The sequence below is a fragment of the Oryctolagus cuniculus genome, chromosome 21 (genome assembly GCF_964237555.1).
Source record: "Oryctolagus cuniculus chromosome 21, mOryCun1.1, whole genome shotgun sequence".
Lineage (NCBI taxonomy): Eukaryota > Metazoa > Chordata > Mammalia > Lagomorpha > Leporidae > Oryctolagus > Oryctolagus cuniculus.
Window position 1 is genome coordinate 10,064,216 of NC_091452.1, and position 14,560 is coordinate 10,078,775.

General features: G+C 58.8%; 1 protein-coding gene across 14 annotated transcripts in view; it reads left to right on the top strand.

The window, feature by feature from the left end:
* RPH3A (rabphilin 3A) overlaps window positions 1-13,144 on the top strand; it is a 247,561-nt gene extending 234,417 nt beyond the window's left edge. For 13 of the 14 annotated variants that reach the window (XM_051826562.2, XM_051826570.2, XM_051826564.2 and 10 more), the window contains 6 exons: window positions 757-883; window positions 2,645-2,701; window positions 3,353-3,507; window positions 6,760-6,841; window positions 10,161-10,257; window positions 10,961-13,144. In XM_051826562.2, the coding sequence (XP_051682522.1) occupies window positions 757-883; window positions 2,645-2,701; window positions 3,353-3,507; window positions 6,760-6,841; window positions 10,161-10,257; window positions 10,961-11,091 (649 nt within the window). In that variant the 3' untranslated portion in view covers window positions 11,092-13,144. The remainder of the gene's footprint in view (window positions 1-756; window positions 884-2,644; window positions 2,702-3,352; window positions 3,508-6,759; window positions 6,842-10,160; window positions 10,258-10,960) is intronic. The other variant, XM_051826565.2, reaches the window with a different exon arrangement.
* Window positions 13,145-14,560: the final 1,416 nt, after the last annotated feature.

A 14,560-nucleotide genomic window follows, 5' to 3' on the forward strand; every position in this document is an offset into this window, starting at 1 on the left:
GTCCAGCAGAATCTTGTGGGAATACCGTCGTCCCTGACGATCCACAGGGGACTGTTCTAGAACCCTCCGCAGACACCACACCTGGATGCTCAGGTTCCCGATGGGGGCTGGGGCCACGTGTGCCTGGATGCACACGCATCCTCCCACGTGTTCTCATTCATCCCTACGTAACTCAGGACCCCCGATACCAGAGTGGGTCATTCTTTTCTTTAGGGAGTAAGAGCAAGGAATCTTCTCTCTGCACATTCAGCATAGGCACTTTTTCTTCCCAAACGTTTCGATCTGTGGTTGCTGAAGCCACAACACAGATGCACAGGCTGACATAACGTGGAACGAAGGAAGCTACACATGGAAGAGAACGGATCCACTTATAGGGAGGGCAGAAACAGGCCACATGGCTCGCTGGGGCCAGAGGTCATGACCGTAGTCATCTTGGAGACGGGCGTGCCTGGAAGATTCCACAGCGGGCACTGGGGGTTCTGTGTCTCGTTCTGGGTGTGGGCTGGGCAGGTGTACGCACGTGCCAGCCTGCTGTGGGTGTGTGCAGCAGGCTATGGGTGTGTGCACCTGCTGAGTGAGAGTGACACTCAGTAAGGAAGGGCTAGAGGAGCCGGCCTCTGGCTCCACAAACAGGACACCATCTGATTCCTTTACGTGTTGCACGCTCCTCCCAACACCCACCGCGGCACTGGCCACGTGGAACAGCTCAGTGTCACTTCCTCTTTCTCTCCCCAACCACCCTTCCTTCGGCGCTAGGATCTCCGTCTGTGACGAGGACAAATTTGGCCATAATGAGTTCATCGGTGAGACGAGATTCTCCCTCAAGAAGCTGAAGCCCAACCAGAGGAAGAATTTCAACATCTGCCTGGAGCGGGTGATCCCCGTACGTGGGCCTGCCCCCAAGTGGGGGTGGGTGGGGCGGCCGGCCACCTGCCAGTCACGAGCTCAGGAATCGCCGCGCACAGGAGTCGGTAGAGGGTGGGCTCTGTGGACAGACGCCGTGGGTCCCAGCCCTGCTGTTTACAGGAGAGCCTGAGGGCGACCAGTTCGCCTCTCCAAGTCTCAGTTTTCTCATCTATATGATGGGACAGTGTGGTGCTGACCCCAAAGGCCTCTTAAGGATCAAGTGAGACCGCCCATGCGAAGCATTGGAAGTGCTGCTCTGGTCGTGAGAGCAAGAAGGGGGCGAGACTGGGGCTCCGCAGTGGGACTGCACTGCAGAATTCCCGGGGAGGGGGTGTTAAACCAGAGCTCCGCACGCCTCCCCTGCAGACTCCTGGTGGGGAAGTGCTGGCCCCACACACAGCAGTCTGCACAGTTAGAGAAACCCAAAGTGCCCTGTGTGATTTGTGGGCGATTTGAGCCCAGGGAGGGGCGTAAGTTGCTGCGGCCCCTCCATGCAGCAGTGGCAGAGAGCCCCGCCCTCCTGCAGCCCCTGGCCATGGGGACCAGGAGGGGAGATCCTACAGCACCCTCCTCCAGATGGAATAGTGTGCACTGTGCCACACCCGTCTCTGTAGCTCAAGCAGGACACAAGGGGCAGAGCAGGGAAGGATTCACACTGACTGCCAGGCTGCAGGGCGGCGTTCAAGGCAGCTCCTCCAGGCCTTTGCATGGCCGCAGCCAGCTCACCAGGCTTCCGCTCCCTGGCCTCGCTCACTGAGGGGCCAGCAGCCTCTGGGTGCACTCATGTCATGGGGTAGGGTGCGGCCAGCCCTGAGACATGGAGGGGGCAGGACAGGCAGAGGCCGGCAGACACCAAAAATGCTGCTGACCACATTCTGCCCTTTGCCCCTCCTTGTGAACTCCATCACCACCGCCCGCCTCCCCCCCCCCCCCCCCCGTGACCACCTGCTCCATGCGTCCCCTCCCCTCGGGACCTGTTTTCCTCATCTCTAAAGTGAGGAAGTTTGGGCTGAACCCGTGATTTTACTTCTTTGTTTTCCTTTTATTTGGAGGCAGAGAGAGAGAGACAGATGAGATCTTCTCTCTGTCGGTTCACTCCCCAAGTGACCGCAATAGCTGGGGCTGAGTCAGGCTGAAGCCAGGAGCCCTGAGCTCAGTCCGGGTCTCCCATGTGGTGGCAGGGACTCAGGTATACGAGTGACCACCTGCAGCCCCCTAGGGTGTGCAGCAAGCAGAACTGGGACTCGAATCCCCGCACTCCATCCGGGAATGCAGGCGTCCGATGCGGCATCTTGATCCACTCCAGCCAGTGGTTTCAAACTGTGTTTCTCAGAGCCTTAGAGGCCAGCAAAAAGCCTTGGGAGCCGAAGAGGGAGCAGCCTCTGTGGGTTGGGCCCCAGGGCCCCTGGGCTGGTCAGTCCTGGCAGGTGAAGTCTTGCCTGTTTTATGAGTAGGGTTCTCTGTCACTTCTTGGCAGTGTGAGCTTGGGCAGGTGGCTTAACCACTGCGGCCCTCAGTGCCCTTCTCTGTAGGTGGAGGCTGTAGCAGACCCTCCGTCATAGGCTGCCGTGCACAGAGTCTGCCATGTGGTTGTAGCTTATTGGTTTTGGCCAAAAGAGGGCAAGCAGCTTGGAGGACGCAGGCCCCGGGTCTGGAAGCCGATGGGAGTGTGAGGGCCGGGTGGGCCTGGTTGGGCAGGGAGATGACCTCACCTTTCCTTTCTCTTCCCCCTTTCAAGATGAAACGTGCCGGGACCACCGGGTCGGCCCGCGGCATGGCCCTGTACGAGGAGGAGGTGAGTGCCAAGCAGGAACGGAAGCCATAGTCGGGGTCCCTGCCGCCGCCTGGCTGCCCTGCCATCTCCCTCTTCTCGCCTTCCCTGGCCCCACCCTTGCTCCTTCTCCCACACGGCCCACCTGTGGGTCCACTGTGAGAGCTGCCCCTTTGCCCAGTGCAGTAGGACACAAGACCGGGGCCTCTGCAGTGGGGCAGCCCCACCCTCTCACAGCCAGGATGCCCGTGAGTTCCCCGACCCTGCAGACAGTGACACGGGACTAGAGCAGCTCCCTCCATCGGGAGCTGGGCAGGCTCTCCTCCCTAAGAGAGAACGACACAGCCTTGCCCTCTGCCTGGGCCCCTCCATGGCTCCAGGGACCACCCTGGAGAGAAGTCTGAGGCCGAGCCAAGGGTGCAGCCGTGCCTGGGTGCTATGCTTGCAGCCAGGGCCTGGGCTGCTTCTACGTAAAGCTGCTGCCCCCCTCTACCTCAGACCTTCCATCAGTTTCTTCATAGGGTTGGGGCATCTGCTGTCTATGGTGCTGCCCACAGTGGCACTGGCCTGGCTCCTCCTGCCTCCAGGGCTTCTTCCCTAATGCCCACCATCCCCATGGCCTGCCCTCTCCCTCCCTGACCCCCACTGCCTTCTCTGTCCCCCTGCACCGTGCAGCAGGTGGAGCGTGTTGGGGACATAGAGGAGCGTGGCAAGATCCTGGTGTCCCTCATGTACAGCACTCAGCAGGGAGGCCTCATCGTGGGCATCATACGCTGTGTGCACCTGGCAGCCATGGACGCCAACGGCTACTCAGACCCGTTCGTCAAGCTGTGAGTCATTGCCATGCGACGGTGAAGGGCCCCTGGGATGGGATGGGATGGGGGGACGGGCATCAGATGGCTACCCTGAGATCATTGCACACTGAGAACCAGGGAGGGGAAGGAGCCAGCCCGAGGCCACACAGCAAAAGCCGTGATTGGAAGCAGCCAGCATGTGAGGCTGAAGTCTCGGGCACTCAGACGGCTGTGTCACATCTGCCACTTGGGGGGGTGGGACGAGGAGTGGCCAGCATGGGGTAGGAAGCCTGTTTGTGGCTGCTGGAGCCTACAGCGCCATAGAGGCCATAGAGGCCATCTGGATCTTCCCAGTCCTTTGTGGAGATGCTCAAAGGAGACGCTCAGGTGTGGGGGTTTGCAGCGCTCCCGTCGCGAGGAGGAAGGGACGTGGCTACCTGCGTCTGTCCTTCTCCGAGCAGACATGGAGCCTCCCTTTCTCCACTGGTAAAATGCGCACAGTAGTTCCGTCTCTTATCCAAAATGCTTGGAACCAGAAGTGTTTTGGATTCTGGATTATTTTTTTTGGGGGGAGGGGATATTTGCATATAAGGGGACTTCAAAAAGTTCATGGAAAATGGAATCAAAGATAAGTTTTTAGTTAGAAATTTATTTATTTATTTATTTATTTGACAGGCAGAGTGGACAGTGAGACAGACAGACAGAGAGAAAGGTCTTCCTTTGCCGTTGATTCACCCTCCAATGGCCACTGCGGCCAGTGCGCTGCGGCCTGCGCACCGCGCTGATCCGAAGGCAGGAGCCAGGTGCTTCTCCTGGTCTCCCATGGGGTGCAGGGCCCAAGCACTTGGGCCATCCTCCACTACACTCCCTGGCCACAGCAGAGAGCTGGCCTGGAAGAGGGGCAACTGGGACAGAATCCGGCGCCCCTACCGGGACTAGAACCCGGTGTGCCGGTGCCGCAAGGCGGAGGATTAGCCTAGTGAGCCGCGGCGCCGGCCTCATTAGAAATTTTTGAAAGCCAGTCCTAGTAGTTCATGATATGCATTTTGCACGAACGTTTTGAAAGATGCTGCATAGATCCCTAAGGATATTTCTCGTGTCCACATGCGAAATCTGTGTTTTACATGCGTGTTGTCCACACGGTCTAAAAGCGATTGCTTACAATATTTTTAATGCACCTGTGTTTTGGCTAAAACCCATCCCCTGAGGGCAGATATGGAACTTTCTGCCTGTAGCATCACAGGGGTCCTCACAATGTGTGGGCTGCAGGGCATTTCAGATTCCAGGTTTCAGGGACGCTCAGTTAGAAGAGGGTCTGGTGCAGGGATGGTCAGCACCTCGGTAGGGTTCAGCTTGGCCCGGGGCAGCACAACACGTGGCTCTGTGTCCGGCCGCTGGGGCTTGGATCCCAGCTGCAGAAGTCTCCAGTACGCTCTAGCTGGGTGCCCTGGGGCTGCAGCTCAAGCTCTCCAGGCTCTCTGGGGGGTGACAAGAGTGACGTCACACACGGGTGCAGGTGTTCCAAGGAGACACCAAGAGAGGATGAGATGGGAAAATGCCTGTGGGGACAGGAAGGACCCAGAGAAAGGGGGGAGGAGCCACAGGCCTTGAAGCAGGTCCGAGCCCCTTGCATAAGGGAGGGGACAGGAAGTCAAGGCCGGGAGGGTCTCAGGCTGCAATGCCCAAGTTCCAGCCAGGACCATGGGACATCCTGGAGCACTATGCTGCCTCTGGGGTGAGCCCTGCACGTCCCAGGATCGGCGCTGCCTGGGGCCCGATGAGATCAGCCCTCCTGGTGGAGCCCCGTACCTTGCCCGTCAGTGTCACCCTGCAGCTGGAGCTCTGAGAGGTGCATTGCACAGGGCGTGGTGCGCAGAAGTGTTCAGTAGATCCCTGCCGCTAGGGTTATAAGCCAGCACCACCCCTGGTCTAACTCAGGAAGAGAGCCATCTGTGCTGCCTCCCGCTGGGCGAGTCCCCGCCCCTCTGCCTCCCCTCGCAGGCAGCTGCACTTCCCTTGAGCCAAGGATGAGCCAGCACAGGCTTTGGGTTTGCTTTGAGTGAGGCTTTAGCACAAACAGCACACAGGTCAGGGAGCAGCTCAGCCTCCGGGAGCAGCCTGATTTGGAGCACTGTGCGGCATCCCATCAAACCTCAGCCGTGTGCAAGGGGGTGGACAGCGCCCCCCACCCCTCTCCCCTCCACCCTGCCCTTAGGGCCCTGGTCACCAGTGGCACCACTCCCAGGCTGCAAGCAGATATGGGAGAGAACAGGTGGCCAGTAAGCAGCTTCTATCAAATAAAGATTGGAGAGGGGCCGGGGTGGGGATGGGGGGTCATTCTGATATTTAAGTCATTTATTTTAGCTCTGTACGTGGTGAATTTCAGTTCCTCGTTTATGCCTCTTCTTAAAAATCGTCTTCAGAGACATTTGTGTGAATGAGGAAGGAAAGGTTGTTTCCTTTACAGGTCCGGAACCTGAAACATGGCGGGGCTCATGTGCCACGTGGCTCAGTTAGTGAGAGCCTGGGGTCAGAACCCACACATTCCAGCCCTAAGGGGGTTTTTACTCACCCCACCCCACATACTGGCTGAGCCCCTGCTGAGTGCCACACACATATTGTCTGCACGCCGGGAGGGCCTTCTAAGCCGAGGAAACTGTATGGGCAAAGGCCCTGGGGTAGGGTGAGGAGCTTGGCCCAGGGTGAGCTGGGACACAGCAGAGACCCAGCCGGCCACTGGAGCCTGAGGCTGCACCAGGGATCTTGCGCTGTACCCAGCGGTCAAAGTGAAGCCAGAAGAATTTCCAGCAGTGCGGTGGCAGCGATCCAGTTTGTGCCCTCTCCTTCCTGACCCTAGGGCCAGCATCTGTCTCCCCAGGTCTTGAGGCCAGCCCAGGGGGTCACAGGGGTTCATTCGTATGCCAGATACCACCCAGCCATGGCCCTCAGTTTGGTCCCACTGGGTGAAGATCAGGGCCAGGGTGTAACAGTTGGGTTGAGTTCCCCGCCGTAGGACCTGGGCACACGTCTCAGCCGTTCTGAGCTCTCCGTTCCCATGTGAGTAGAAGACTGGGCCTAGTTGTACACTCAGGGCTCCCGTGAGGGTGCAGCACACCCAGGGGGCCTGGGGACAGGATCCCACCCATGTTGGTCTTTCTCCATGTCAGTCCACCTTCTGGTTAGCTGATGGATCGTGACCCTGGGGCTGGCAGGAGTGCTGGGGGCCGTCAGGGGGCTACTCGCCGCCCCTGAACTCCACACGTGACGGCCTCGTGTGTCTCTTCCCAGCTGGCTGAAACCTGACATGGGGAAGAAGGCCAAACACAAGACTCAAATTAAAAAGAAAACTTTGAATCCTGAATTCAATGAGGTAAGACGGCCCCATTTTTTTTTTTTTTTGTCATGCATGGAATGTTTCCTGTTTCTGAGAAAGAAACAAATTCCTACTGAAATGTTGGGAATCGCAACCATGAAAACAAATAAACAAACAAACAAACAAGAAAACCCTTTCTGCATTGATCAGCTTGAATTATCTGAAGGAGAGGGAGTGAGTTCCTTGTCACTGGAGGGAATCAAGACTAAGAAAAGCCCACAGATGAGGAGTACCACAGAGAGGAAGCTGTTTGAATCAGATGGCCACCAATGTCTTTACAACTCAAAAAGATTACAAGTCTAGAAACTTCACAAGTCTAGCAAACTGAAATCAGATGAAACACACGGCCGGCAATGCCCACCACCCCTCCTCCGCGCCCCCGCTGGTGTGGCTGTGTCCCTCCCGTCCCGCGGCCCTCCAGGGCGTCACTTCCTGCGGGGTGCCCGTCTGGGCGCCCATGGGTGTGCTGCTTCCTCTGTGTTCCTGTGGCTGCTGCCTCGGCCTGGCTCTGGAATTCCATGCTTGGGCCACCGCAGTCGACCCTGGCTCGCTTCTCTGTGCCTGGCACCCTCCCCACCGACGGGGGAGCCCTGAGACACAGCGGCCGTCCAATGTCAGCGCGACCATCAAACCCTCGCCTCCCCGCTTCCTCGTCTCGCACACACACACACCCCCTCCCCAGGTCCCACGAACTCCACTCGGGTCCCTCTGCACCCAGTGCTCCTGGGCCTGGTCTGGCCTCTTTCTCTCTTCCTCCCTGGCAAACTCTGCTTCCTCCCTCAAGACCCAACAGCTACACATCCCCCACCTCCACCACGCTGTCCCTCCGGACTCCAGATGTCAACGAGCCCGTCTGCCACGGAGGAGCCTGGGATATCCGTGGAGTTCATGGAGGACTGGGTGGAGGGCAGAGTGGAAGGATGGGTCGGTTCTGATCTGAGCCACGAGCCTGGCTCTTCCTCCAATGAAGAGGAAGAAGAGAGGCAGGGTCAGGGTGCCTTGAGACCCTGGTCCCAAGCCTGGGGCCCGCCCCAGCACCACTGCCCACCCAGAGCAGGCTCCAGGCCCCCAGGGCAGCCCCCACCCCCACCCCGTGTTGCTCTTCCAGCCAAGTTCTCCTTGCTTGGTCCCGCCCCTGAGCTCTGAGGTCAGGTCAGACCTGGGAGGGTTGATTTTTAAGCACAGGTTGAGTACAACACAGCAGATTTCGTGTTGTCTTTAACCCATGCACCCACACGCAGGTGCACAGGAACACACATGGGGGCCGATCCCGGAGCACTCACACACGCAGTTCAGCCGCTCCCCCCGGCGCCCATTTTCTGCTTCTCAAATCCTGAGTCCTGAGCTGCCGCCCTGCCCTCTCCTGGAACCTGAACAAGTCACAAGATGAGAAATCCATGGCCAGTAAACTCACTCACACCCAAGAAAACGCAGGCCAGGACCAAACCCAGCCTGTCGCAAACGCACGGCAGGTGCTGCCGCTCGATGCCAGCGAGCACGCTGGGAACACACACTGCGCTGGCGAGGAAATCCAGCCGGCCTGGCCGTTGAGGGGGTGTTTGTCAAAAAAATTCAACAGCGGTGAAACACCTTTAAAGTCTGCCTTTTGGGGGGTAGGTGATCACAGCCAAATGTGGCAAGTTTCAGAAGGTCCCAGAGTCCCCCTCGAGATGGCCCTCCCCTCGCAGCCTGCCCAGCCTAGGAAGCAACCATCATGTGTAGTTTCTGAGCAAACACACGTCTGACCAGCTTTCTGTCACACACAGATAGCACCACAGTGCACCTGCCATCTTCCGTCGTAAAGTTTTACAAACTGGGCTGGTGCTCTGGTGAAGTGGGGTAGCCATTGCCTGCGATGCCAGCATCCCATCTGCGTGCTGCTTCAACAAGTCCTGGCTGCTCTGTTTCCAATCCAGCCCCCTGCTCATGTGCCTGGGAAAGTAGCAGAGGATGGCCCAAGTCCTTGGGCCCCTGCCACCCATGCAGGAGACCCTGATGGAGCTCCAGGCTCCTGGCTTTTGGCCTGGCCCAGGCCTGGCTGTTGTGGCCATTTGGGGAGTGAGCCAGGAGATAGAAGTTCTCTTTCGCTCTCTGTCTCTCCCTCTGTCTTTGTCACTCTGCCTTTCAAATAAATAAATAAGTCTTTACCAAGAAAACATACAAACTGAGAAATTCATTTCTCAGAATTTACCCAGAATAAATCACCACGGATGTACATAGTGATTTGGCTGCAAGGGAGCCATTTGTGGTGTCACAATAGTGGGAAACGGACAACAGCCTAAATACTCAACTCTGACGATTAGGTCCTATCACAGCACAGAGCCATCAGAGTAAGGAGGGAGAAAGATGTTTGAAGACTATTTGCAAGCACGCTGTTGTCTTTCACCATTGATGCCAAGGTAGAGGCAGGACACTGCATTGTCACACATTCAGTACTGTTTCCTTTTTAGAAACACATCAGTGTAGGGGCCGGCGCTGTGGAGCAGTGGGCTAAGCTGCCATCTGCAGTACCGGCATCCCATATGGGTGCTGGTTCGAGTTCCGGCTGCTCCATTTCTAATCCAGCTCCCTACTGATGTGCCTGGGAAAGCAGCAAAGGATAACCCAAGTGCGTGGGCTCCTGCACCCATGTGGGAAGACCTGGAAGAAGCTCCTGGCTCCTGGCTTCAGCCTGGTCCAGTCCAGGCTGCTGCCACCATCTGGGGAGTGAACCAGCGAATGGAAGATCTCTCCCCCCGCCCCCCATCTCCCCTTCTCTCTCTCTAATTCTGACTTTAAGTCAATCAATCAGTGTTTAAAAAGAAACACATCCATGTGGACACACACGGGGGAATCTTAGCAGTGGCTGTTCTTGGGTAGTTGGATTACAGGGGTTTTTTTGTTTGTTTTTCCTCCCTAATGTTTTAACAGCAAACAGGAATGAATGTTATAATTGGCAGATAAAGTCATTTCTTTAGAATATTGGCTTGTTGGGGAAAGTAAGGACTCGGCCTGCTTGGGCCTCCCTCGGTCCCTGCGCGGTGAGCGGGAGCCCCTGCAGAAGCCCCCGGAGGCCAGGACCGGGCCCACGCTCATCCATTGAGGCCTGAGCAGCGGCAGCCGCGTAGCCCCCAGCCGCCTTCCTGGCCAGGGTCACAGAGCCTACCGGGAAGCTTGCCGGGGGCCGCGCCGCAGAGCATTTGCCGAGAGGGGATTCCTGCGCCCGGGACGAAGGCTCGAGGAGGAGGCCCACCGTGCTTCCAGGACGCGGGCTCTCAGCTCCCGGTGCCGAAGGCTCAGGGGACCTTGTCACTCACCCGTGTTTCATTGCATGCAGGAGTTTTTCTACGACATCAAACACAGTGACCTGGCAAAGAAGTCCCTGGACATCTCGGTCTGGGACTATGACATCGGCAAATCCAACGACTATATCGGTGAGTGCGCCGACGACGGCAGACAAGCCCCGCCTTCTCCCCAGCGGGGCTGCAGAGGGTGAAGCCACGAAATGTGAGGTTGGGACGCGGCAGCCCGACTCTGGGACGCCTGTCTGGGCAGGGACTCGCACGCTAGTTAGGTGGTGGGAGTGAGCCGCAGTGGGGTCATGACGTCGCACAGAGGCAGAGGCGCCCTCCCTGGTCTGTGTGCGAGTCCAGGAGGGAGGGCTCCATGATCCCAGCCCCCAGGAATGACGAGGAAGAAACCTCATTCCAACAGGCACAGGGAACAGACAAGGGCACAGCCTGGGCTGGGCGGGGAAGGGCGGGACCGGGCAGGGGGAGGGATGATGGGATTCTGGGGACCCACGGGGCTGACTCGGAAGCTGCAGTGGGAGGGGCGCGCACCTGCGGGGAGTATGAGCAATGGACATGGACGTTAGGACCCGGTGTGCAGTAGGGAGCCACTGCGGGACCCGGTGTGCAGTAGGGAGCCACTGCGGGTTCTTGAAGCAGAGTGGGCTGGGACCAGCGACACTCACGGCCCGGACAGGGCAGCCACAGCCTCAGCCGGGGGTGCTGGGGAGAGAGGCCACTGCTCAGCGGCAGGGCTCCCCTTCGGTGCCCATTCGGGTCTCGAGCGAGGACCCTGGGCATTCCTCTGTCTGACCAGCCGCCTGTCTCCCAACCCCACCCCTTGCAGGGGGCTGCCAGCTGGGGATCTCGGCCAAGGGTGAGCGCCTGAGGCACTGGTACGAGTGTCTGAAGAACAAGGACAAGAAGATCGAGCGCTGGCACCAGCTACAGAACGAGAATCACGTGTCCAGCGACTAGGACGGGTGGGGGGGACCTGCCTCCCAGTCACCCCGGCCACCCGCACTCCAGCCCCTTCTCTGAGCCCCGCCCCGCCCCAGCCCCGAGTCCCGGCCGTCCTGCTGAGCCTGCCTTCCAGGACGCATCTCGCCCCGGGCACCCTGCCTCCCCACCCAATGCTGGGACGCAGGCTCCGACCCCAGGATGGAGCGGCGGGGCTTGTGGGGGTGTCTGTAATGGGGTTGTTGGTCTGAGAGCCTGTCCCGTAGAGGACAAAGCCCCCTCGTCACTCGGGACTGTTTTGAGACCGTCCTGGCTGTGACCGTGCCCACGCCAGCCTTCATCCCTGTGTCCTGTCTGCACGTGGCCTGTGCCCAGCAGAGGGGGTGATGCCGTGAAGACAGGCTTGGGGCAGGCGTGGAGCCCCCACAAAAGCACACCCCGGACAGGACAGGAGCGAGCTCACATCCACAGAGGGGCCCGAAGCCCCCTCAGGATGTAGCCTACCTGCTTCCCCTCTCTCTCACCTCCTCCCATCATGTTCTGTCACCTCCCTCTGCGCTCCCTCAGCTCCTTGTCACCCTGAGCCTCCCCTCTCCCATCACTCAGCTGTTCTCTGCACCCCCTGCCTCGCTCCCTGTCCCCATCTCAGCATCGCCCAGGGGGTTGCAACGGCCTCAGCCCCCGCCTCCCTCCCACCCCCTGCCCAGCCGCAGACTCTGCCAAAGCAGCCAGAACCTCAGGGGCCCAGGCTTCCTAAATCCCCACCCCCCTGTGCACCCGGTCAGATGTCCCAGGGCCCTGGGCCAGCTGCCAGGCACTGGCCCCGTGGAGACGCCCGCGGAGGGGCTTCCTCCGCCTCCAGTGCAGGTGCAGGGCTGAGGGGCCTCCTGTGAAGCTCCAAGCCTTCTTCCCTCACTGACCAAACGACCCCTGCCCGGTGCGCTCTGCTCGGCCCACCCTGGCATCCTCTCACCTGGAACCGCCCTGAGACCCTGTCTCCCACGGTCTCTCTTTGTCTCTTGCACCCGCTTGACCCAGTTTTCCCAGGGAGAAGCAAATCACATCGCGAACATAAAACTGGAGCACGGCTGGCCCTGGCGCCCGAGGCTGCTGGTGGTGCCATGTGTCATGGTGAACCAGAGGCTGGGGTCAGGCAGGCTTCCGTGCCCCGCGGAGAAGGGTCTCACCCCAGGAATGCTTCCCCATCTACACATACCTTACCCCGTGATTTCCCGTCATCCTCCACAGAAGGCAACAGACCAGCAGACAAGTTCTGACCCCCCACCCACTTGCACACTCACCTTCCCCTTGCAAGCCCTCCACCCCAGCACCCAGCCCCAGGGCCCTGGAGGTCTTGTTTCTCCCCTCAAAGAACCATTTTCCAAACACCCAGCTAGTTACCTTCCCTGGATAGCTGGGGACGGCCAGGCTGCTGTCTTCCTTTTTTGTTCGTTTTGTGTTTTTAGATTGATCTAATTATTAAAAAGGCAGAGTGACAGAGAAAGAGAGCCCTTCCCTCTACTGGCCACTCCACAAATGGCCACAATGGCCAGGGCTGGGTCAGGCCAAAGCCAGGAGCCAGGAACTCCATCGGGGTCTCCCACGTGGACAGCAGGGGCCCAAGCACTTGGGCCATCCTCCTCTGCCTTCCCAGGCACATGAGCAGGGAGCTGGATTGGAAGTGGAGCAGCTGGGACTCGAACCCGCACTGCAATATGGGATGCCAGCGTAGCAAGCAGCAGCTTAACCTGCTGCACCCCAACACCCACCCCCCATCTTTCTTGACCTTGTCTTTCTGCCTCCATGTCCTGTGGCACCTGCTCTCGGCCCCCTCCTTCCACGGTTGGCCCTTAGGGGACAGCATGCTGGCTGTGCCACGCAAGCCTGACACTGGCATTGGCGCTGGAATCGGCATGCGGCAAGCTCCCGGTGCCCTGAGCCTGGGCACATGCTTTCCTCGACACATGTAACGGCCTCCCACGTAGGATACACACACACCCTCTCCGGTGCATGCCGACCGCCTTTCTGTGTGATGATGTAGCCAAAAATAAAGTAGGAATATCCAAGACAATGGGTGGTCTCCATTTGTGCTTTCCGGTTTCTGGGAGTTCTGCCTGCCCACCAGCACACACGCTATTCAGATCACATTTAGTGAGCAGCTACTGTGTTGCCGGCGCTGGAGATACACCAGGTGAACTGCACAGAGGGGGGTCTCCCCCACATGAGGCTGGGTCTCTCCCTGGGCAGGTGGCCCTGGGTCTTCGTAGACCACATTCTGTGGTGCTCACCCAACAGAGAGGCCCTGCCCCTCTCAGGCACACCCCCGGGAAGTCCCGAGGGCTGTGGAATCAGATGTCACTGGACTGAAAGTGGTGGTGGGACTGAGCCAGGACGCAGGGCAGGCCACTTCCATCGGAGAGATGAAGAGGGGAGTGAGACAGAGCCTTCGTGTTACACAGGGGCAGTGCCGTCAGGAGCTGGATGGCCGGACTCGTTCCTCCTGCACGGAGCGTCAGCCACCTCCCATGCATTCTGGCACCTTCCAGCCCCCAGTGAGCACCCGCAGACGGTCCTCACTGGAGTCTGGTGGTCCTGAACGTGAGCTGGGCTGGCACTCGTTTTCCGTACGGCTGCTTCTCCTGGCTGCACCCGGTCCCCAAAGCACTTAATCCAGGGGTCAGGGATGGCGGTCATTTCCCAGGAGGCGTCAGTTCTGTTCTTCTGAAACCTCTTTCAGGTCGAGTTTGAGACCATTTCCTTTTCTTGCTCCCTTATGCGTGTTAGAGCCCCCTGGGAGATTCGTTTGCAACACATCCATGCTCTCCCCCACCTCCCTGCAAACTCTGCGCAAGTCTGAGGGTTGGGTGAATATTTGAACATAGCCCCTGGTCAGATTCTTGTGATTGCCACCTCTTTAATGCCTTGGAAAACCTGCAGCACTCAAAGTTGGTGAATTATTCCTGCAGTTCAGCTATCCACCACCAGGTGGCGAAAGGTACCCGCTAGGGACATGCCAGCCTCACCAGACACTGTGCTCACGGCAGGCATCACTAATCAATACACCATTCTTTCCTATAGGGCCCTTGTGGCACTTTCTGGCTCCTCTCAACACAGCATCCCAGGAGGCCACCATCAGTCGTGGGTGGCAGTTGAGAAGAAACCTAATTTCCACCCTAAAGTAGCCGACCTCTCTCCCCAGCAGCGGCCCGGACCAGCAGGCTGAGAGGGACACCCTGGGACAGGCACGGCCTGGCCAATCCTGCTTTTCCTCCTCCACTTTCAAAGACTTCAGGGCTGACTCCGAGGACGGGGTCTCGGGCGCTGGCACTGGCTCTCTTGCTGACTGGAATGTAGGCGTGTCACAACCCCCCCACATCCACCCTCAGCACAGCCTGTAGCAAGCGATATCTTTGATAAACACGCACTCCCGCTGCTCGCAGCCCGTTGGCTCTGAGAGGCCCCTGCTTCCCGGCTGCATCTGGCCTTA